The 24,386-nt window shown below is 39.2% G+C and overlaps 2 protein-coding genes across 2 annotated transcripts in view; one reads left to right on the top strand and one right to left on the bottom strand.

Annotated features, from left to right (window-relative positions):
- cckbrb (cholecystokinin B receptor b) overlaps nt 1-10,566 on the bottom strand; it is a 30,886-nt gene extending 20,320 nt beyond the window's left edge. The window contains exon 1 of the mRNA XM_005457866.4: nt 10,050-10,566. Coding sequence (XP_005457923.1) covers nt 10,050-10,212 — 163 coding nt within the window. The 5' untranslated portion in view covers nt 10,213-10,566. The remainder of the gene's footprint in view (nt 1-10,049) is intronic.
- Nucleotides 10,567-18,488: 7,922 nt separating this feature from the next.
- Nucleotides 18,489-23,380, top strand: pdzk1 (PDZ domain containing 1). The gene is made up of 8 exons (XM_003452937.4): nt 18,489-18,581; nt 19,501-19,710; nt 19,826-20,039; nt 20,822-21,154; nt 21,239-21,435; nt 21,516-21,740; nt 21,824-22,153; nt 22,880-23,380. The coding sequence occupies exons 2-8, from the start codon at nt 19,504-19,506 to the stop codon at nt 22,931-22,933; spliced, it is 1,560 nt and encodes a 519-aa protein (XP_003452985.1). The 5' UTR covers nt 18,489-18,581; nt 19,501-19,503; the 3' UTR covers nt 22,934-23,380.
- The last annotated feature ends 1,006 nt before the right edge of the window (nt 23,381-24,386 follow it).

Here is a 24,386-nt window from a genome sequence, read left to right as displayed (position 1 = left end):
TTAAATATTTCAACTTTGCTGTAAAAATTCACTTCACGCTGCCTCATGAAAAATCCTGTGAGCTGGGATTCTCCCATAAGGCAGTGGACTCTCCTGATACCACTGGCAAGATAAATGACCCTTTTTAAGCCGAGAGGAGCTGACTGTGTTAAACTTGGCTTTTAGATAGACAGAGAGAAAAAAAGGAAGAGCTTAGTGAAGAGAAAGTGAAATCATAAGCTCTGAAGATGTTATTGTAATTTGATTCCAGCTGCCGGTGGTCCTGACGGCTGTACAGGACAAATATCTGTGGAGTCATAGGTGTAACACAACCTTTATTTTGGAGCCTCTTTTTTTTTTTAATCCACGATTTTGATGATGATATTGTGGCGGGGTGTGGTTAGCGGTGCCACTGCAGAAGAGGAGTGGCGCAGTGGGTTCAGGGCGTGGTGGTAGGGGAGGCTGGCTTGGCACAGCCGGTGAACATCTTCTAATCACACCTTCCCTATTTCAGTTGCGGCCGAGACCGGAGAGGAGAGCAGCTGCTTGTGGAGTATCAGAGCCGAGGCAGCGAACACTGAAAAGTGCTATCAAAGTGTGTGTGTAAAAAGTAACAAAATAAAAGCCATACAATGAGCCACAGAGTCGTGTCGGGTCCGGTCCACAGATATCTTGATGGGACACTGAAATGCAAAATGCTTGTTGGGTAATCACTCCTGCCAAATCCTAACAAGGACTTAAACCATGTTTTAAATCTCGATTGTACTTATTTGAATGGGACTTGATTTGTATTCCCAAAAGAGGGATTTAGATCCCACAAAATGACAGGTCCCTACAAAATAAATAATGCAAATACAAAAAACACATACAAAGAGTCATAACAGATAACACACGCTAGGTTTTTCCAGGTCTCTCACCTACTATAGGTAGGTTTAAACATTCCCAAAGTAGATTTTTAAAATACTTTCACTGATTCATTACTTCCTGTAACAGCTGCATCCCAAATAGCCAACAAATCTCTTCCCCTCTTTATCTGGAGAACATCTGGATAGCACTAAAACCCATGTTACAAAACCCATGATACGAGTTCATACACCTTAAAATGATGTCATCCTTTTAAATGATAAACCCTGACAGGCAGATAGTTACATTTTTTTCAGGTTAGCAGGTAAAAGTCAGTATGAAATAATATTTACAGGATTACAACGACACTAAAACTATCGAGCGCATCCTTTCAAATGATTTTTGTAAATTGAATAGCAGTCTTCAGGCTGCAGGAGCTCAGCGACAACCTCTGAAAAATATTCCATTTACGTGTGATACAGTTAATATCATTTGCTTTTCATTCCTTCTGAGCCATTTCAACCAAGTTCCTCTAACACATTTGGAAGTTTGTATTTTCCTACCCCAAAGTTGCAGTCTCAATCTTGCATAAAAATACTGTTAAATGTAAAAGATTACCTAAAGCCTCTCTGTGCCCTCAGCCATTGGCAGCTTCACTGGATCATATCCTGTAAAGTCCATGTTAACGGCATTCTCGCTTATCTTCACTTCGCCTCCCTTCTTAGACACAACACTCTTTTAAACAGGTTAGCTACTGTGTCTGTATCCTGGGGATTAGAGGTACCCATGTGTGCTGAATCTTGAGGACACAAATCACATTGCACACATAAACCCGAACTTCACTGACACAGTTGTGGAGGCATGTGCAGTCAAACACACTCAAGCCTTTAATCCCCTGAAAATATACCACCGCAGTTCCTCAAAGGCACCGGTAAATTAGATTAACTAAAGTCTGCAAATATATATCAAGAGTGTCTGTGTCCTTGAAATCACCAAATTTATTGCCATCTCTTTCAGTCTTCTTCTTTTTTTGTGTTTTCATTTGTTTTTAATGATTCTTTTTTTCACTCATTGCAGTGCCCTTTTTAATGAGGCTTTGGTCATTGTGTTTTTGTCTTTAATTTAAATCTCCATGACTTTTAAATGTTTCAGTCTCAGAAGTCTTTTGCTGCTTTATTACTCCATTGATTCCTTTCCCCTCTGCTCTCAGTTAAAGTAGAAAGCTTTTACTGTTAAAAAAAAAAAAAAAATCAGCATCCAGATGCATGACAATGTGGCTCCCACCTAATTTGCCAAAGTGCATGGGAAAAAAAGGTAGCCTAGTGGTTGTGTTTTGAGCACTGAGTGTTTTATTTAAGAATCAGGAGATGATGCCAGCATTGATTAACATTTTCGTTGCTTTAAGGATATTCCTTAAGGATCACATCAGTGACTTCCAATATAAAAAGTGGGATTAACAACGCAACATAAAAAACTATCCAGAACCACATTTATTTGAAGTAATCCCAAACCTAACTCTTATTGACTTTTAGTAATCCACCTGGGATGTAAACATGTGTATTGTGCACAGCTGGCTGGGATAATCCGAGCTCCACTTATCTGCCTGCTTAACAGAAGGCGACGTAATGTTCAGGTCGAGCTGCAAAATCTGAACATGGATACGCAAGAGCTGACATGAAGTTAAAGAGGTACATTATTGGAATTGCTTTGGTACTCCTAATGCATACGAGCATATTTATAGTTCATAGATAAAAATAGCATCATGTCTTACCAAATTGATTTGGTGCTCTTGAATCTGCCCATTCACTCAAATGTTATTGTATCACTTAGCTTGGTCAGCAAAAAGTCAGTAAGCCAGTGAGTCATATGCTCGCTCTCTCTCTCTCTCTCTCTCTCTCTCTTTCACGCACGCACACACACACACACACACACATCTAATGACATGTGCCTCCACCATCTGTCTCACAAACTCCTATGCAAATAAAAAGCATTAAGCTCTAATATGGTGGGTGTTCTAATAACAGACATGCAAACTGCAGCCACTGAAATTGTTACATTTGCATTGTGGGCGCAAAAGCAGAATGGAAATACGGAGACACATGATTGGCAAGAAAGAGGAAGCAACACTCTCCTTCATTACTGTCTATCTCTCTTTCACCCTCTCTTGCTTAATGAAATATGTTACACTGGCTTCTGCCTAATCAAAGCCAATTAGCTTTCCTGTGTCCTTGCTGATAACTCCCTGAGCACATTTACCAGTTCCTTCAGGACAGTCTTCGCAGTAGCTGCTACTTGGCTCGTCAGTGTAGAATGGAGGCATTCTTAATATTTTACCTTTCTCTCACACGGGCCAATAACATGTCTGCAAAGGGAGCACTCTAATACTGTGGTCTTCTGATTCACAGTCTCGCTGGGCTGATTAGTGCCGCAAAATGAAAATGCGGTGCTCATCAAGTCTGTTTAAATGCTAAAATTAATATTGTTGTTACTTGAACTTCTGATAATAACTTCTTTTTAAGGTGGTGAACATATTGCAAAACAGACTCATATATAGCCCTAAAGGGTTGATTCTGTTCATCTGGACGTAGCGTTTTCAGTGGGAGAAACGTTTCGTCACTCATCCAAGTGACTTCTTCAGTCTCAGCTGACTGCAGGTTTCCCCAAACCTTATAAACAGTAGATTTGGACAATGACTGAAACCAGCACCACTGAAGGAACAATGGGGTGGGGAGTCAGTTCCTGATCTCACATCAACTGATGATGATCAATTCCGTGACCATCATCATTGATATTCAAGGAACTGACCTCCCAGCCCATTGTTCCTTCAGTGGGCTGTTTCAGTCATTGTGCAACTGTACTGTTTATAAACTTGGGGAAACCTGCAGTCAGCTGAGACTGAAGAAGTCACTTGGATGAGTGACGAAACGTTTCTCCCACTGAAAACGCTACGTCCAGATGAACAGAATCAACCCTTTGGAATTTACTTACCTGGATGAATGAGCATGCATCAAGACAGACTCATATCTACACATCCGGACTGACTGAGTAACGCTATCATTCATTACATGTTTTTTTTCACTGTCTTTCAAATCTGTATTTGCTCTCCACTAACTCTAATGCAAATCAGCTGCAGCTCGATTATTCAAGGTGTGTCTTTAGAGTAGTTTTACCAGCTACCTGATGGTATTTTATGAACACGGTATGCTGAACCAAAGCTACTTATTTGCCATTTATTTATGATTCATTGGGTAATGATTACTATGCAATATGATCAATTAAGCAGATGACCATCATGAGGTATGAAGGGAAAGTAAATGACAAAGGAAATATAAGCATTGTTGAGCTTTTGTAAAACTAAAGAAAAATCACATAATGAACTCCTCAAATCAGTAAACCTTCGCTGTAGAGGTGCTATAGGTATATTATACGTGGCCAGATGTAATTTATGACTGTAATTAAAAAAAATGGGGGTGGATGATTCAGAATTTGATGACTAGTGCTTACTTCAACAAACTGAACCAACAGGCTCTACGGTCTGTGCATTTTTCATACAGTGAAATCTTCTCTTGTGAAAATGGGCCCATCTCTTGATTTAACACATTTAGTCTATATGGTTAAAATATCTTAAATAAAGGTAAGAAACAAAATAGTAGTTGACAAGATATGATGAAAGAACAATTTTTTAACCTGTTGTATTGTAGTTGAGATGGTGCAGGGTAACCCCCAAAGCACATTTTATTCATTCTTTTCCTTCTGGTTACTTTTGCTTTCTTTCTCATCACTGTGTCTTCCAGAAAATAGATCCAACATGAAACTAACATCTTAATGTAATTTTATACTAGACTTAGTCATTAGTGCTAATTAGTCATTTCTAAAGAATTAGTGCTTAAGAAAGATTAAAGCACTAAAGCTTTATGTTGCAATTTACATCTGCAGTTATGTGTCCACGGTCTTTTCGGATGCACAGTGCTTCCTTATTCCTTACTTTTTTGCACTTGTCACTTACATGTTTCAGCTTGTCAACCAAATTTTGACTTTAGACAAGAATTTAAAAATGCATTGTTTAAATGATGATTTCATTTATTAAGGGTAAAAGTTACCCAGAACTGTTTGGCCCTGTGTGAAAAAGTAATTGCCTTCTAAACTTGATAACTTGTGCCACTCTTGGGAGAAAGTGCAACGGCACCGAGTCTTTCACAACAATGTGGAGGAATTTTTGCTCACGTTTTTTCCCCGAATTGTTTTAATTCAGTCACACTGGATTTTCTGGTAGCGAGTAAAATTCCTGGTTACAGCTGTCCGGAAGCAGCAAAGGAGCCCCAGAACATCACACTACCACCACCATGTTTGACAATTGTTATCATGTTCATTTTATGAAATGCTTTATTAGTTTTCCACCAGATGTAGCGGGACTCAAACCTTCCAAAAAATCTACCTTCATCAATCCACAAAATATTTTTCCAAAAGTCTTGTGGGTCATCAAGATGGTTTATGGCAAATCTGAGACGAACCTTTGTGTTCTTTTTGGTCAGCAGTAGTTTTCTCCTTGAACTCTCCTATTTTTGCCAAGTCTCTTTCTTATTGTTGAATCATGAACTTTGACCTTAGCTGGACCAAGTGAGGCCTGCAGTTCTTTAAAAGATGTTCTGGGTTCTTTTGTGATCTCCTGCATGAGTCATCAATATAGTCTTGGAGTAGTTTGGCACACCACTCCTGGGAAGGTTCCTACTGTTCCATGTTTTCTCCATTTGTGGATAATGGCTCTCACTGTGTTTGACTGAAGTTTCAAAGCCTTAGAAATGACATTGTAATCCTTTCCAGACAGATAGATGTCAACAATTTTTTTCTTAGCTGTTCTTGAGTTTCTCGTGATCATGGAATAATATGCTGCTTTTTATTTGGTTGCTTTTTAAAAAAAAAAATTTAGATACACTAGCCGCTCCATAGCATCAAGTTAGCAATCATGACCAAGACATCCGCTATACCCTTCAAAATAAGGCAGTAACCTCCAGTTTACTTCATACCGGCCAAGTTGGTATAATAGCTTTTTCCCGTAATAAATGAAATCATGCATTAAAAACTGTATTTTTGTAATATTAAAATTTGTTTGACCATCTGAATCTAAGTGTGAAATATATGCAAACAAAAAAGAGAAAGAAATCAGGAAGGGGCAAATACTTCTTTACACTGTAAAATGTCATCACTACATCACTGTATACTGAGCTTTGAGCCAAGCTAACATTACCACGCCATTACGCTATATTTTAGAGAAAGGCAAAATATAGGGTGGTTGGGGTGGAAATTTTTTTTTTTCGTGGAATGATTGTTTTCTTTTTACCCTTGGGAGACTTAAGAAAACAATTTTATAAAATGAGAAATGACCACTTAGACCTCAGGAAGTTACATATTAGTCTGAATTTTTGTAATTATCAGCATATTTGAATTGTGGCCTGAAAATCTGGCCTGAAAATTTGTGTCTGGTTTTCCTGTTATACAGCAGAATGGGCCAGATAGGAAAAAACATCAAATCAGACACATGCGGATGGACACAAACATAACGCAGAGGCCAGAGCTGCCAGTGAGGCAGAGAAATATCATGTAATGGTTAATGTTGCAGGAAATTACTCTATAGATAGGAAGTTATTACTGAAACCAACACTGACCATTTGGCAAGGCTTTGTTTGTACCCAGCTAAACCAAAAGTCTTTTCAGTTTAAAGAGCCAAATGACAGAAGGGAAGCCTGTAGCACATCCACGTCTGGCCACTGACGCTGACACACAGTCTGCTCTCTGTTTACAGACTGCAGGAAAAATCACTTTGTTTTAACTGCTGGGGGTTTTCTGCTTGCAATTATTCAAAAGAGGCCAGATATGCTACTTTAGATCATGTGTCATTTATTTCTTGTTCGGCTCCATTACCAGTACATATTGTTTCACTATGTCATAGAGAGATACGTCTCTGAATTTGGGTAGATCACACAGAGTGCACGCAAGATGTGGGCTGTATTGGACACCATTGATTGTTACACTTTTTTTTTTAATGCAGAGCAAATGTGCAAATAATGTGTGACAGCATATCTAACATGTCATTAATAACAACTTACCAGCCATTAAAGTGCTGTTTAAACACTGCAGAGCAGATGTTAACAACAACACCTGTAACAATTCAAGTGAATAGTAAAGTAAGCCTGTTATTTAATATGTTAAATTATGAACAAAAGAATAAGAGTTTGTATTTCGTTAATGACTATTAAAGGTTTCATATGTTTCTCGCAACCAGTATCTATACAAGATATAGATTAACCCCACACTTCACCACATCGTTTTAAATCCCAGTATGCCCTCGTGTCGCTGCGCCTGTGAGAGGAAAGCTGGCTCGTCTCCTGTTAGACTTAGGTATTGGTAAATGTCACAGCTAGTGGCTAATCCAGCAGGGTAAATGCCACCTAAGCCTTGTCACTAAGTCAACACCCCCCAACCCACCCCCACCCCCAACCGAACAGTTGATCGTGGCAACGAGCAAACCCATTTACTGCTGACTGACAGACTACAGCATGCAATCCACAGAGTCTCCCATCACAGCGGTTAGCATGCAGAACATTAGGTTTGCTGCTTGTCCCACAGCGCAGGCATGTATTAAACACCTCAGCTCTCACAGGCAGAGTGAGAAGCGAGGGTGTGAGCGACAGTAGATGGAGCGCTGAGAGAAGTGGTGGGAGAAAAAGAAGAAATGGAAGGAAAAATGGTTACATTTTTGTACATTTTACTTTGGGTTTTTTTTTTGTTTACTAGACACCTTTTGTTTTGCATAAACTGCTTTCTGAAAACAGATTTGAAATGGTGGTTTGCTCCTGGCACTGACAACAGACCCCTCTTTCATTATTTTTCATCATCCTCTCCAGAAATTGCCTCCCGCTGCTTGAGTGACAAATTATGCACCGGTTTTCCAGTATCCTAGATAAAGTATAAACATTTTTATTGATTCTATTAATGAAAACCAAGCAACGTGTGACAAGCTTCCTGTGAAGCCACAGTAACTGAAGTCTACAGCGATGATGTAAATCCATGTGCCGTGAAGCCCTTAGAGAATACGAAGGTGTCTTTTTGTTTTTTTACCTTTTTTTTCTCACTTTTTGTTTTGTTATTTTTTTCTTTCAAATCTGAAACAACACCTGGACTGTGTTGAGTGTGAAACCATTTTGAAAGGTGTCTGCAGTCGAGCAACATGTTTCCACCTGGAGCTTGCACAGGTTTGGCCTTACTTTGACATGCGCTCGCTCCCACTTTGTGCCTCACTCAGGGGTGAATGCCAGTATCCATGGTGAAATGCTCACAAAGCGGCGGATGTACATAGACATTTTGCAGAGGTACCCTTTTTTTGTTACCAGGTTATTCCAACAATTTTGTGTCATATTTCTGTCTTCAAAAAATGTGCATTAAATTCTCCCATTTAATACTTGCAGCAATTTCCCTTTGTGTTTTCCATTTTTATGGCAAATATCAATCGCAACCTACTGTAAATCATGCAGTATCATAGCTTGACTTTTAGTGTACCTTCTCCTCTTATCCACCTATCAAATGCCTTATATTAAAAAAACACTCTTTGGCAAACAGGAGGATCCTGGACTGGAGATATCTCACTGATCAAAATAAATGTCATCCATTGAGGAAGGATAAATTTACTAAATCCCTGCAGACTACATGTGGTCCACGGCACGCTCCTTGAGGTCACCAATCTGCATAAAACATAACTCTTTCAAAGTCTGACAGTGATGCAACTCAATCTGCCTGATAAACACAGAAGGGCAGAAAGAGGAGATGAATGAAGAATGATTGACAGAGGTGGAGAAGCAATCAATTTGGGAGTGACGGAGTGAGAAATGACGGTGACAGCAGCTGCACTGGGTCCGACACTTTAATTTCATCTATTTATATGATCATCTGAGATCAGTATGAAGTGCAGTTAGGAGATACAGTGAGAATATTAACCAGAGAGAAAGAACGGCCTGATTTGAAGGAGTGATTGACATGTTGTGGGGGAAAGAAAATATCTTAGTTTGCTGCATATAATATATCAAACACATCTGCTGCCAGGCTCGGGAGACACAAACCACCTTACATTGATCTGTACTTGTTAGATGTGCCCTCAGTGGGCTTGTAATTTGCAGTGTTCTAATTCAGCCTCAGTTTGAAATTACTTACCACTGGGAGGTGTAAAAGATCACGTGTAATGATGGGAATGATTGAGAGAGAGGCAAATCAATCATCATCGCCTACAATGCACTACAGTTTAAAGTCTTATAAAAGGGGTACAGGTATCTGTCATTTATATAAAAGAATACTGACACTATGATGCTCACATACACACACAAGCATAGGCACGTGTGGCAAAACCACCTCATCCAAACACAGAAACACTGACAAATTCTGAGGAGTGAAGATTGATTGATAATGTAGCAGCTGGAAACAGGGCACAGGAAATTGCAAGTGTGATGATGCACTCAAATGTCCCTTTTTTCCTCCAAAATTTATAGATTTACATGGGGAGTGGGGGCAGTCTATGCATAAGAGGTGCTCTGTTCTCATCACAATTTGGATAAAGTGCATTAAAATGCTTTAGGAACAGAGATGGCACATTGGACTGGGATGACCGTGAGGCACAGCCCTGATGTGACTTTTTTTTTTTATGCATAAATCCCCTGTGTGGCCAGGATTAGATGTGCCTCTCTGTCTGTGTGCATCCTCTTTGATCTGTAATTCACTGCTGCTCTGTACACTTTTTTTGCTTTAAATAAATAGAATCTAAAAAACCAGCCTTACTGTAAAAAAAAAAAGTATTAACAGACCTCCATATACTTCCAATAAACTGCTAAATCCTAAAGACTGAAATGGTATCACACATAAAGTGAGTTTGTCACCTCCAAATGTTAAGCACAAAATGCTTTTACCTTAAATTGTTAAAAGCACAGATTCTTATTTTATCTGTTGTCATTTCAAGGACTTGAAAAACAAAAACAATCAGTTTTAGTTTCTCTGAACTCAGAGCTCACCAGTCCCATCACATCCCAATGAAGTCAATACTACAAATTAAACTTAAGTTGGACATTGCATACAGTCTGCGAATGTATGCAATGCTTCAGTACAGATAATAGCACGTTAAAATTAAATAAAGAGACATTATGGTGGCACATTTCATTAAAAGATGAGCTATATGCGTGCGCGCTCACCTCTCTGCCTCGCACGCTGAGGTATGAGGAGTGTGGACGCGTTGCCGCAGGCGATGTTTGTTGCCTCCAAGCTCCCGTTACCCGCTCCGTTCTTCAGCGCGTCGACCTGCGCTACGACGCACTCGGGGTTGATGGATGTCTCATTTCTCACATAGTCAGCCATGATTCTGTTTTAATGTTCGCAGCGTAAGTTGATGCCGTCTAATATTAGGAAAAAAATAAAGGGAATTCGAGCCTTTAAAGTGTCAAATAACACTACCCTGCATCCACTGTCCATCACACTGACTGAATGAGGTATAAGTTGTCTTTTTCCCAATTTGCAAAAGAAAATAAAAATGTAAAAATAAAAAAAAAAACGTAGATTAATTTCCTTTCTTTTATTTTTTCACTCCTTCTCGGTTACTGTAGATGTGTCTCAGTGGGCATCGCGCGTTAATCGAGGGCTGGTGCGCACCAGGAGAGGTGAGCGCGGCGCGCTGCTGCGCTTTTGCCAAATGAACTGCCAGAGTCGCGGACTGCTGTCATAAAGGGCGTGTGGTTTGTGTGCGTCTGTGTGTGAGCAGTGGGAATAAGAAAAGCCTGATTCGTTTTTTATGTGTGTAACTCATACACGAACATATTTATAATAGCCTCACAGCTTCTCAAGAGGCAGCATTGTTTGTCTCGATTAAAAGAAAAAAAAAAGTCGGGGTGAACCATAAAATGAAAACCATTCATCATTTTCTCGCAGCACCATGAGCCTGAAGCAATGAGTACTGAAACATTGTGTTAGGGGAAAAGCACTCAGTTCCCTTTCAATATCTAAATAGTGATAGTCCTAAAACGCTTAAGACCTCTTGAACTTTACAAAATAGTCAAGGATTTAATATGGAAGCAGCAGGGGAGATTCAAATGAATGAGACCTGGGTGAATAGAGAGAAGAGAAGAAAGACCAACATGATTCATTGCGTTCAGGTTTTTGATTATTATTACTTTACTGCCGTCACTTACACTCATATTTGACTATTTGTTCCATAGTGTGAAGGTGCTTGTGGTAATTCAATTAAGAGCGAGGACGTTTTCACCATATTTAAGGGTTGACGGACTGTAGGCGGTTTTGTGGTTTTTACATGCACGCCACCGCCCCCATGTGGCAGGTCTGAGCGGATTTCCGGTCATCTTGTTGCAAATCTCTCTTGACTAACAAAGGTTTGAGCTGCAGAATACATCAGTGCAGTTTCTAAACGCGTGTGTGATAGACTTCCTCCCTATAATATCTGGTGCATGATTATCAAAATCATCATCATTACCTCTTTAACCCCTTCACTTGAACTAATTAGATCTTATGTTATTAAGAAATGCCAAATGGGTTTTCTGCATACTTATTTTGCATTTTTTGCCATGCCGCCTGCCCTCTGGCTGTGTGTGTTGTAATATTTTCATCTGCACTCATTTGATTACTCACTTAATTGCTCCTCATCAGCATTTATGGTTGATGTAGAACTCTCTCTGTGTGTGACTTGATTTATTTGCTACCAGCAGTTTCGTTTAACCATTTCAGCTTCAAGCCTTCCCCCAGCAGAAGCAGTTTTATTCGTCTGACTTGAACATTTGAAAAACACTAAGATCTATTCTGTTAACAGTCATCTGTGGAAAGAAGTGACAAAACACCCACACTGGTTATTCTGGCAGAACTGATAGTACAGTTGAAATCTCAGTAAAGGCTTTTGTTTGGTCCTGATCCTGGTTATTCTGTTGAATTTGCTGTGCCACTATTTTTTTTTAACCATTTCCTCATCATCTCTGTCTGTTGGTTTATTGTTTCAGTATTGGGTGATCGTGTTTTGTTTCCTGCTTGTGTTATTCCACCCATCTTTGTTTCATTGTTTGTTGATGCTTCCCGTGTTCTCTTAAGAACTCCTTTGTGTTATGAATGTGCATTTCTTTTGGAAGTTTTTAGCCATCAAGAATCGCCATCACTTAGATTCTTTCTCTGGCTGAGTTTAATCCTCTGAATGTAAAACTGAATGGGACTTATGAGTGGTTACTTTTCCGTGTTGAGATGTTATGCAACAAATAACCACTTTTATGAAAGAATGAACATGTGGGAGGAAACTAGATTACCTGGGGAGAACTCATGCAGACACAGGAAGAACATACAGTCTCCACACAGAAAGGCATTGGCCTGGAACCCACGATCTTCTTGCTGTGAGGCAACAGTGCTGACCACCATAACACCCTGCCGCCCTTAGAGGATTCTGGAAAAACTAAATGCCTTAAATGTCTTGGCCTTTACCTCTTTTATTGCCTGTACACTCATCCTACCCACACTGGAAGTTGCCTAACGCTTCAGGAGAATGGTTTTGGCAGACCGACCTAATGTCACACCTGAAACTGAACTTTGGGCTCATGAATTCACTGTCACATGGCGGTCTTGCCCTCTTTTTTTTTTTTTTGGAGAGGTACTTGTAGCTCCCATGGCTTGGAAATGCTTGTTCCCATTACTACTGTATACCTAGCTGTACTTCTGCAGTAACATCGTGTATCGAGTGCTCTTCATCATTTCTGAAAAGAACAAACTGGAGAGTGGGAGTGTGTGGTTTTCATTCTTATTTTTACCATCTTTTGATTCTACTTTGGTCTCTTTTGGGCTCTCTTCTTTTATTCTTTTGTGTGCAGATTCATATCTTTGTTAAAAAAAAAAAAAAGCTAAAGTGCATGTGTCTGTGCCCTCAGGCAGTGTGTCAATATGATTCGATGTCTTTAAATAACAATATTGTTAAATGACAGAATGTTTTTGGTGGTCTGCTAGCAAATCCTTGATAGTCTGGATTATAGCTCTGATTATGGGAACTCTTTCTTGTCATTTTATTGGGGTCTCATACATCAAAGATGCTATTTTTGAGTCAGGTTCTTCGGTTTCATCATTATATTTTCCTGAACTAGGGATGAAATATGGATATACAGTAGTATCTGCCTTGAGTCTGGACACATTACATGTCTACTTTTTTTCCCCTAAAAGGCAACAGACACTGTGTCTTCAGTGCCACTTGCACATTTGTTAAGTTAAAATGTCACTGCTCTCTGAAGGGTGTTATTACTGGGAAGCCACTGTTTGCCCCCTGAACACTCAAATGATTTCCAGAAAAAATGGAAGGGGATATTGTTACAAGCAGCCCATCTCTAATCTTTCTCCTGGTCTAATTAGCTGGCTCGGGCAGGTCATGTGCACAGCCACTTAGCCCAGATAAACAAGCCATGTGAGGATGCCAATCAGAATGAAGAGAGAGAATAGTGCTCCCCGTTGGGCATCGTAATCGCATACTGGCATGACATGTTGATTACCGACGCGTCCCTGCTGATTAGGACAGGTTGGAGGCAACCACTTCTTGGGTGGCACTTTGAGGCTGATGTCTATGACTTTTGTTTAAATAATAAATGCATATTTTGTATATTCTTGTATAGCTATATTTTATATATATGACATTATGTTCCATATTCAATAATCAACAGCTTCTTTGGAAAATCCATCAATCGTCACAAAAAGACAAAGTTTGTGTGTTTTTTTTCTGGCAAATTCAAGGTGATGACAAGAGGTAATGGATAGTGAACGCATCAGCAATAAGCCAAGCTGAAACGGATTTCTGCCTCTTTCCACTCATCTCCCCTCAGGTTGTGGCTCCTAAATCCTTGAGATCGATTGTTCAAACCTGGCTCCAAACTGGTACTGTGTGTGTGTGTGTGTGTGTGTGTGTGTGTGTGTGTGTGTGTGTGTGAGAGTTATAATCGGAAAGCTCAGTGTGCCAACCCATCAACAGTAATAAGTGCCTGGTCAGGAGGTACGTACACCCCTATGGGGTATCTGAGTGTTCAGGTGCACAGGCAGAAAGATTGAAGTCTCCAGCACAAATTCTGCCATTTCCTGTTGTCGGTCTCACCACGTTGTCACAAACAGACCTCGTCATACTTTTTACATCAGTATAGTATTTACTAAAGCACTGGCTCTCAAAATTGGTTCCAGGAACCCCCAGGGACAATGACCTAGTGTAACAGAGGCTTCTTCAAAATAACTTGCTTAAATCAGAAATATTGCAGACATACAAACGAGAAGCATTAGATCAGTAATGCAAACCTCACTAATATGACACTAATATGATCTTTCATTTGCTTCTCACGGGTGCAGTGAGACATTGATCCTAAGTGATGTTAGGACCAAACCAGCTACAACAATGTTAGTGCCATGAGGGGAATCCTTGGAATAGTTTATTCCCAGTAAAAGGAGCTTTCAACAGTAGATGAAAACAAAACAGCAACAATGTCTACTTTGTCACAGTTTACTGTAGAAGAGGTGGAAGGTATTGAATACACATAATTCAGTTTATTGTTAAAGGTAAGTGCTCTAGAGTAACATTCAACGGGATGGCTCTAGCATTGCACCAACAATTATATCCATACAGTAAAAGCGTGGAGTGATGTGATTCACATTTCTGTGAAGTGCTGAAGGATGGTAATGGATATCCATACATCTTTCCACCAGCAGGTCTGCACATCAGTCAATATACATTACTGTTGTTGGTGGTAATGCGCTATAAAAGGTAGCAGTGTGCCAAAAAAAGGAGGAAAATTATATTGGGGGGAGGGAGACTAATGCAAGCTCAAAGCAGTGACGAAAAGGGTTTTCAACCAGATGTGCTTGATAGATGTTGGATGCATAGGTTATGTTATAGTGAAGATGTAGTAAGGTGGAAATGAGACCTTGTATTTTCTTCTTCTTTTTTTTTTAAAGGGATACACACCTTTGTGGATGTTACCTGGCAAGATATTTGGATCTCATACATGTGTGGAAGTTTTAATATCACCTTGCAAGTGTGACTCAGGATTTCTTTCTGCATTTATGCAAATTCAATAAATATATCTAGAGATTTTTTTAGAAGATGAACTTGCCAGAGGCAGTTTGGTTCTGTGCATACAAATTAATGTAATTTGGGGACTCTAAAGTAATTATTTCCTTTCAGCATGACATACACAAGGTAACTCTCAGTGTGTATGCACATAGTAATAAAATAAAAACAAAATTATACATAGATAATAAGTCAAATAAAATAATACATTGTTAAGTAAAAATCTGAACATGTCAGGACATCATTTGCATAAAGCGCTGCTATAAAAGTTCCTGTGTTATATTGCGCAGTCTCATCATTGGCAGTCCACAGCACTCATATTTGTTTTGACCGTCTACTCAGTGCAGAAATAATTTCTGTTCAAAGACATGGAGAGGAACTGCAAATTAAACTCTACTTTGTGGCCTCGTCAGAGGCCTTGAGAAAGAGAGGACACTACCAGAACCGAATTCTGAGTAGCAGTAACAATAAAACATTTAAAAAGATATTGACAACAAAATCTTGCTGCAGGCACCAGTTTGGTAATGAATAAAACTTTTCTTTTGCAGGCCTTGGTTGTCACCTTTGTGCCATTGTATAACTGCTTTTTACATCCAGAGTTACGACCAGGTTAACAACAAACATTAAAACTTAACTGCGACCAATCCTATCTTGAATTTTTTTACACCACGAAGATCTTTACTAAAAAAATAAATGACCCCCTTTAGTCCACTTTGTTAGAAGACTAGTGAAGTCAACATTTTATCCTTACCATTTTAAGTAATGACATGGAAAAGAGGTACAGAGGGGAATTTCTAACCAGTGGTGACACTAAGGTGGAATTTGTGAAGCTGTTTTTTGGAAAGTGAGACCAATTAACCCCTGGGTCTCAGACTCTTAAAGAATCAATGAATGCTAGTGAGAGCAAACTTCCTGGACACATTATTTTATACAAGTATCTATGCTGACAGAATGGATAGCTAGTCCAGTGTTGTTCTGTCCCTTCATTAAGGTACTGTGCAACAGTCTTGGCCCATAATTTCTTAATATTTTGCTTCCAGTGAGCCGGATGTATTAAAAAGATTTTATAGTGGCTTGATCAACAGTTGTCCAAGTTTTTCTTTGGACATTGGCTGCTTTCCATTTCTTTCATTGAATCTATGAAAAAAAATGTTTGATAGGATAAAATACTATTTTTGCACCAACAAGGTAATTCCCATAGAGGTATTACCTAAAAACTTGGTATATTTCAGTATGGTGTGCAGTGTGTCCTTAAAAAATTTGAGGAAATTGGACACTGGGCTAAAAAACTATCTGCAGCAGATAACAATATTTGAAAGTCATGTGTCTATGAAACAGAAAACCATCAAAGCGAAGACCTAACAAAGGACTTGAGACCTTCAGTTGATCCACATACTGTTCAATGAAGCCTCACCAAAAATTATCTCAGTGGCTGTCAAGAAGGAATTATTGAGGAAAAAGCTGAGGTATGCCAAATTACATAACAAATGAACTGTAAACAGCTCGAATAAGGGTTAATGGAGTGATGACTCCAAATTTTAAATTCTTGATTTTTAATCACCATCAGTATTTACAGAAGAGGTCAGGAGAGAGGAACAAAGGCGAGTGACTGCAGTAAAAACACATTAGAGGCCCATAGTGTTGGGGATGTTGTCAAAATTGACGGATTTACGAACACAGAAAAATACCTTTAGATTTTGATTGACCATGAAATACCATTTGAATAACAACAGCCACATTTTTCAGTATGACAGTGATCCCAAACACACTAACATTGCAGTATAAGCGTACCTAGATAGAAAAGCCCTGTCTGTTTAGCATTATATACTGTATTTTCTTTTGTGATTCATTAAATCACTAGATCTAGTTTACATTTTCCTAGAAAAAAAAGGAAGTGTTGCTCAAGACATTTGTGCAGCACTGCATGTCTCAAGAGACACCATATCATCACAATAAAACCATTAGAATTAGATTTGAACATTATGACCTTGAGGGTGGAGTTTATGACACATTTGTTGAATGAGACTGGATTGAATGTGCCATAATGCAAACACTGCAGCTTTGAGGTGTGTAAATGTAAGAGAAACACCCACATGGGTAATTATCAGGGACGTGTATTGATAAGAACTTAGCAATTCCGATTTCATTGTCCATATTTATATATTCTGCTCCTTATCAGTTCTTTTATTGATTCTCATTGGCTTCTCATTTGCTCCACTTTGAGAGTCATTGCCATCCCTAAGCACCATATCAAAGACATTACATTCATGCAAATTAATTGCATACAAGTGTCTGTGCCTGTTGTAGGTATTTCCCCTATTTGTTGTGATCAGTGTTGGGATCATTACTCATAAAAAGTAATGTATTGCACAAATTACACATAACACAATAATTAAAAGTAATGCAGTACAACTTAATTACTCCCAGGGGAAAGTAATTTTTTACACTATTAAGTAACTTTCATGTTACTCATTAAAATGACCTGAAACTCATTGTTTCATAAATACTACTTAACAAAATATAATCCTGTAGGCTCCAGTCCCAACCTTTCCTAATGAGGACACACGTGGGATCTTTCGCTTTCTTAATATTTAGGTATGAACACAAAGCTGACAGCATAAAGCAAGGATGAAAATCAGCACAAAAAGACTTTAAAGCGATCATCATAGTGATTCTACGTTAGAAACATGAACAGAAAGGTAAGCTTCAGCCTGATTGCTCATCACTGGCTTTGTAACCTGTTGAAGTTCAAGGTCTGGCTGCTGGGATGGGGCCGGCATTCACTCAGCTTTAACATCACTCTGGGTTCTTGGCTAACTTAGCGTTAGCATACTGTTTGCGCAGGTGCTTGCAAAGAGCAGAAGTTGTGTTCTGTCCTGGATGCAGTTTGCACTTAAACACTGGGCTCTCCTCCTTTTGTCCAATAAACTATAAACAAAATGTTCATATCCACACTGTAGAAACTGTAAAAACGAATTTCCTCCTCCAGCACACAAACTGAAATTAGCTGATTAGCACAAGTGCAAATGAAACCAATAAGTGGGCTCGATAGGCGGGCAAACTCAGAAATCAAAGTAACTGAACAACTGGGAACAGGTTCTCCACAAGAACCAGCTCCTGATCCTCATCTCTAATGATTATATTTACATTACATGAACTGGCTTTTTAAGTACTACTGCATGCAAATTTATTGACCTTTTTGCTAGAATAACACAATTTAGGTCATTCTTTGTCAAGTTTTAATAAGTACGCCATCATTTTTTTCATTCAAGTAAAAATTAAATTATGCAATTAAATTGTGCATTTTTGTAGTCATTTCACAATACTGTGTTAGTGATTAAAACTCGAATTTCACAATGCTGTAATAACTGTGTGCTGCAAGGATTGTACATTGTTTTTTTTGCCACCTGCATTTTGTACCTTTGACCGGTAAACAGCTGACTGCCCACCTTGTAATGCCTCTGCAGAAATTTGTGAGCCTAGAAACTGTTAAATAACTCAGCCTTTAGGCTAACCTTTGGCCTGTCAAAGTCCCTGAAGGGGGAAGGAAAAGGGGCGGGAAGGAGGAGGTAGACAGGAGATACATAGATAACAGCTAAACAGTAACAGGTGAGCTCTCCTTCGAGATTCAGACGCCAGGAGAGACAGGCTGGTGAGTATATTATAAACACTCAACTACGCTGTATGTAATTTTGTGTAGTTAGTTAAAATTTTTCAATGTCACATTCAAAACTAGATCTATGCTATCTTATAAATTCATTTTAAGAATAATGGAAAATGTTGTCTTGTCTTGAGGATGAGTGTTTCTTCAGGGTGAGCTGTGTTGCTTGTGTTATAGTAAACTGTTATAAGTCATTATTGAGATTATAGACATAAATTTGTTATTATTTGGATACCGGATCTATAAACAGTGTAATCTTTAAGATGCTAAACTCATATGGTTCGAATATTGCATTCAGTGAAAACATAAATTCTATACACTTAAATTTAGGACAGGTAAAAACATTTCTTTTAAAAGTAAAGGTATAAGGAATACAAACAAAAAAATTATTCTAACCTGCCTGCTTAAATAAAGTCGTTGTTTTTAGCCATTTTTCGTTTATTCAGCCATACAAAAGGCTAAATAAATCAGCCAGTACATGTGCACACACAGAGTGACAAGAACTTTATGACCTTCCTGTATGGGAATAACAATCCAGCAAGAATTGCAGCAGAAGTTCTTATTGTGCATTCAAAGTCCAAGCTGCTTTTTTATGGAGAGTCATCACCACTGTAACCTCTTCTTCTATTAACCATTAACTTCTGTTGCAGACCCAGCATGAAAGGTTAACTGTAAGATTATTGATCTGAAGCAACTCTCCTACTGGTCCTTGAGGTCCAGTAGTAGTTTCTACTCTACTTATATATTTAAAAGACCAGCGGCAGTAACAACGGGGAGGGTGGCGGGGGGCGGGAGGCGTTAAAAAAAAAAGATATGCCTGTAAGTTAAGCATTAGTAGTGACAGGTGTATTTAATGTTATGACTTTACCACTGTGATTGCCATGTGTGTGCTTTTCACCTTTTTTGTTAGGACATGGCTGGGTACAAGCCACGGGTGATTACCCTATCCAAGAAACCAAAACAGACATTCGGCTTCTATCTGAGGGTGGAGAATGGCGAGGAGGGTCACCTGATCCGCTGCTTGGAAATGGGAGGTCCAGCTGAGCTGGCTGGCATGAAAGACGGAGACCGCATCCTCCGGGTCAATGGAACATTTGTCGATGAACGTTCGCATTCTGAAGTGAGCAGGATGTAGAAATACTGCAGTGCATTAATCAAATCAATAACAACTCTTAGACCAGTTCTGCTGTGACAAGCATCTTTTCTTAGAGTCTTCTTCTTTTTTTCCTGGACAGGTGGTGGACCTGGTGAAAAACAGTGGAACCTCTGTCACGTTCCACATTCTAGATGAATCCTCCTACAAGCAAGCAAAAGCCCAGGGAGTAAACCTTTCCAGCCCTGGAAGCAAGCCAGTTGCCAATGGAGTGGAAAAACATCGTCCAAAACCCAAACTCTGCTACCTGGTTAAGTCCAGCTCAAGCTTTGGGTTTTCTATTCGCTCAGTTGAAGGTAAGGAGAGGATGCAGGGACTCCCAATTCTGAGTAAGTGTTAGAATAAAAAAGGCCATAGGAGTACTATTTATAGTGATAAAAGCCATTTGACGCTGGACAGTGGAAGTTTAGATTTGCTAAACTGGAATGGCTTAACTTTGGAAGTACCCATTTATATGACACTTACAGTGGTTCATAAGTTCCAGCTAAAAGCGTATTTATTTGCTAATAGAGCATTTCCTAATGCCTCATATGTATAGTCGCCAATAAGGCTTGAAGATAGTGGCTAAAACCAGAAATAATCATGATAGTGTTGAAGGGAGCTTAAGTATCATTACAGACTTTTGTCCAGCTATCCATTTTATTCCACTTATCCAATTCAGACTGTGCATGAGCCTATCCCTGCTGTCATCAGGCAAGAGGATTCACCCTGGTGCGGACAACAGTCTGTTATATTCCAGTCACAGAAATAGTTAGACAACCGTGCTCATTCATTACAGACTTTTATGTGATTTGCTTTTGGAGTCACCTTCCAGCATGAAGATTTAAAGACCTTTGCAAAGATTTCACTTGTCAGACCCGGACGTTATGTCTAACTTGTTGCAGTGTTTTCTTTGCACTTATCTTTGAAAGGTATTTCAGTAGTAATAGATACAAAAAGATATTATCACAAATTAAAATTAGGATTTTGGTTAAACTTCAAAAGGGATGACTTTTTTCTTTTTAGTCTGTAGAGAACTATCGAGAAAACTGTTCAATTAAGTTTAAAAAATGTCCTTTTTTTTTATCATCATGTCTAGGTGAGCATGGACTTTTCATGACAGAAGTGACCCCAGGAGGCACAGCTGAAAGGGCAGGGGTCAGACTCAATGACCGTCTGGTGGAGATCAACGGGGAAAACGTAGAAAACATCACACACGATGGAGCAGTGGACAAAATTAGACGGGCAGGCAGCCATATCATGTTCCTACTGGTCGACAAAGAAACAGACAAGTTCTATCAGAAGACTCATGCAAAGATTGGCTCGTGGTTAGCCACAACAAAGTACCTCCCTCGAGAACCACGCATCATCAACATAACCAAAGGATCTGATGGATACGGCTTCACCCTTAGAGAGGAGCCCAGTCAAGCAGGCATGGTTATAATGACTATATTTTGTAGATTACACTGTCCAAAGAAGGCTACATTTTAATAATGTGCTCCATGACTCCATGCAGGACACTTCATCAGGGACATAGAGAGAGGCAGTTCAGCAGAAAAAGCGCATCTGAAGGAAAAGGACAGGCTGGTGGCTGTGGATGGCAGAGATGTGGAGAGCTGCAGCCACGAGGAGGTGGTAGACAGGATCAAGCAGAGTGGCAACAAATGTTGCCTCCTAGTAGTGGACAAAGACACAGACCAAGTGTATAAGCTGGTGAGCCAGGGCGCCAACATCTTGTCTGTTAAGTAATCCCTGCAGGTGGTCTAAATTATATCATGTTGTATCATTCACAGGGGAAAGTTTCTCCTCTGCTTTTCATGGAGGAGATGAATGATTCCAACTCACCACCCAGTTACACAGAAGCTGTTAACTTACCCATTCCCACACGATCAAGCACGCCTGCTCCAGAGAGGAAAGAGGAACTCAGGCCTAAACTGTGTAAACTGGAGAAGACCTCAGATGGCTTTGGCTTTCATCTAAATAGCATCCAGGGAGTGTGCGGCCATTACCTCCAAAATGTAAGGCTTCTAAATAATGTCCACAATTTGACCATTGCCACTTTAAGCACAACTGATAAGTGATAAGACACACTGTGTTCCAGGTGGTGAAGGGTGGAGTAGCTGACAAGGTAGGCATGGAGAATGATGACATTGTGGTTGAGGTGAACGGGGTGAATGTAGAGCAAAGCCATCATGATGACGTGGTGAAGATTATCCAAGGCAGTGGGAATTATCTGGAGATGTTGGTGGCTAAAAGGAGCGTCTATGATAAGCTCAAAGCTCAAGGAGTGCCTATCACACGCCAGCTCCTCGGGGAAACATCTTACGCTCAAGTCCACAGTGCAAAAACTCCAGAAGCCAGCAAGAGGGAGAGACTGGAGGAAGAGGAGGAAGCAAGACCTACAACCCCGACTGAACCAGAAAGACAGAGGGTGAGAAGTGGTTTTTAATTGTTTCAAAAACATTATAGCATATGCTGGTGTGTCAAAAACATTCATATTCCCCAGAGAATAAATTATAATGACTCTGATGAGCTTCTGGGTTTCCTTTTAGTGCCACAGTGAGGTTTACAAGGTTTGGTGTAAATAACTCGATGACTGGATGAGAGGAAACTTGTTCAGACATCCATCTTTTCCTCAGAATTCAATTCAGTTTTATTTATAAAGCACTAAACAACAGTCGCCTCGAGGCACTGTAAGGTAAAGACTACAATAATACAGAGAAATGCCCAACAATAAAACAAACCCCTATGAGCAAGCATTTGGCAAAGATGTGAAGAAAAAAACTTCCTTTTAACAGGAAGAAACATCTAGCAGAACCAGGCTCGGGGAATGGCAGCCATCTGCTGCAAGGAAGACAAGACAAAGAATGAACTGTAACATTTATCTGACACTGCTGATGACCAAATGCCTATAAAAATACGTCATTCCCATCATCGTCAGCTGTACTCTGCGGCTGCTGTTTGCATGCTAACACACCAAACTAAGATCAGGAGCATAGTAAACATTAAATCTGCTCATACTACAACCGTTGGTTATAGTATTTTCATTTGCTTGATAAAATACCTCTCATCCCCTTTTCTCAATCATCCCTGAACTAAAAACATACAGGAAAAAAGCTCATTGTCCTTAATAATGTCTGTGTTTTCTCTTATTTAGAACTCATCCGTGTCATCATCTTCGTCTGCAGAAAGCATTGATGAGAGAATGTGAGGAGCAACGTGAAGGACCCCTCTCCTGATTTGGCCTAATTTGATGTTGATCTGTTTCTTTTTCTTCTGTTTATTTTAACCAGTCAGCTTGGCTTCTCACAAAGACTTAATATCAAAAGATTTTTTTTTTAAGTTGACAGAAACAATAGAACAAGGACAGTGAAGACTTCAAACTTACTGTCAAAATCTGATTCATCGCAGAGTAGCTGCTTCAACTGTATGACATGACTGAGAACAAAAGCATCTTTGTGAATATTGAGAAATTTCAGGAACGTTTGCCCAACGTTTTGATGAGTGTGTTTGCCGAGATGAGTAATATCCTTCCTACTATGACTAGCACAGCACCGAGAATGAACACAATATTAATACTGCCAGTAAACACTGCGACCTTTTATGTATTCTTTTTTTCTCCTGCTTTTAATAAATGTTCGAAATGTTTAAAATTTTATTTGCTCTCTGATTTATAAATACATGAAACGTTTTTGAAACATGAATAAACAAACGTGTCATCTAAAAAAAAAAGACCAACTTCATGAATATCTTTTTGTTGGCAGCTAAAAACGGCATATTTGTCAAAACTTACAGCCACTTCAGAATGTGGGTCACAAGTGGCATTTTCATCTTTTCTTAAAAAAAAAAAGATCCAAGGACGGAGGCAGCTTGTGTCATCTGAGAAGATTGTGGCCTCACATGGTTATTAACAGTGGATGTATACCGATAAAAGAAAATGATTTGTGCACACTCTGTGATTAGAGGAATGGGAGACCATAGAGTTTGACCCCAGTGGAGCGAGAGGTTCTGGTAGACGACCATAAAAGCAGCAAAAACAACAAGTGAGGGATCTAAAATTATATGTCATAAAAAATCCTTCTACTGCTGAAATGAAATCATTTAAATGTGCTTTGATACTAAAATATGAGGAAAAAACAAACCCAAGTTAAAGCACAGTATAAAGGTAAAGATATTTAAGTGTCAAATATATGTGTGTGTCCACTCTCCGGTTAATGAGCTTTTCAAATATTCCCTAATATTCTGATCAGGTAAGCTGCACACCAAGGAGCTGAAACAAAAAAAGGAAAAAACAAAAATTCAAATGGGTAAATGCTAACCTACTTTCAAAGCAAATGTGAAAAGGCTAAATTAATAAAATATATATATTCAACCGAGAGAAGATCAGCTGGGTCTGACTTGAACCCAGCTGGAAAAGTCAGCCTGTCCACCAAAATATTTATCAGCTGATTTTCAAGAGTATAGCAGGTGGCCTTCTCTTCTTTGAAACACTGGCACGTTCCATCAGTGATTTTTATTTTTAAAAGTTAACTCACTGGATATTCTTGTTATTGCATATTCAAAAATATTTTCTTCATAATTATTTAAAAGCAAGGACAAGAAATCACACCTCTGTTTGCAAATATGTAGTAGTAATACATTATATTTATTAATTATTCCCTCCC

This window comes from Oreochromis niloticus, linkage group LG16, assembly GCF_001858045.2.
Source record: "Oreochromis niloticus isolate F11D_XX linkage group LG16, O_niloticus_UMD_NMBU, whole genome shotgun sequence".
NCBI classification, from domain to species: Eukaryota; Metazoa; Chordata; class Actinopteri; order Cichliformes; family Cichlidae; genus Oreochromis; species Oreochromis niloticus.
This window is presented reverse-complemented; position numbering and strand designations above follow the sequence as displayed.

Excerpts from the sequence above, each read along its gene's own strand:
- pdzk1 (XM_003452937.4), top strand. The coding sequence starts at position 19,504 with ATGGCTGGGTACAAGCCACGGGTGATTACCCTATCCAAGAAACCAAAA. Across the intron at positions 19,711-19,825 it reads ATGAACGTTCGCATTCTGAA|GTGGTGGACCTGGTGAAAAA; the intron begins GTGAGCAGGATG and ends TTTCCTGGACAG. Across the intron at positions 21,741-21,823 it reads GCGGCCATTACCTCCAAAAT|GTGGTGAAGGGTGGAGTAGC; the intron begins GTAAGGCTTCTA and ends ACTGTGTTCCAG.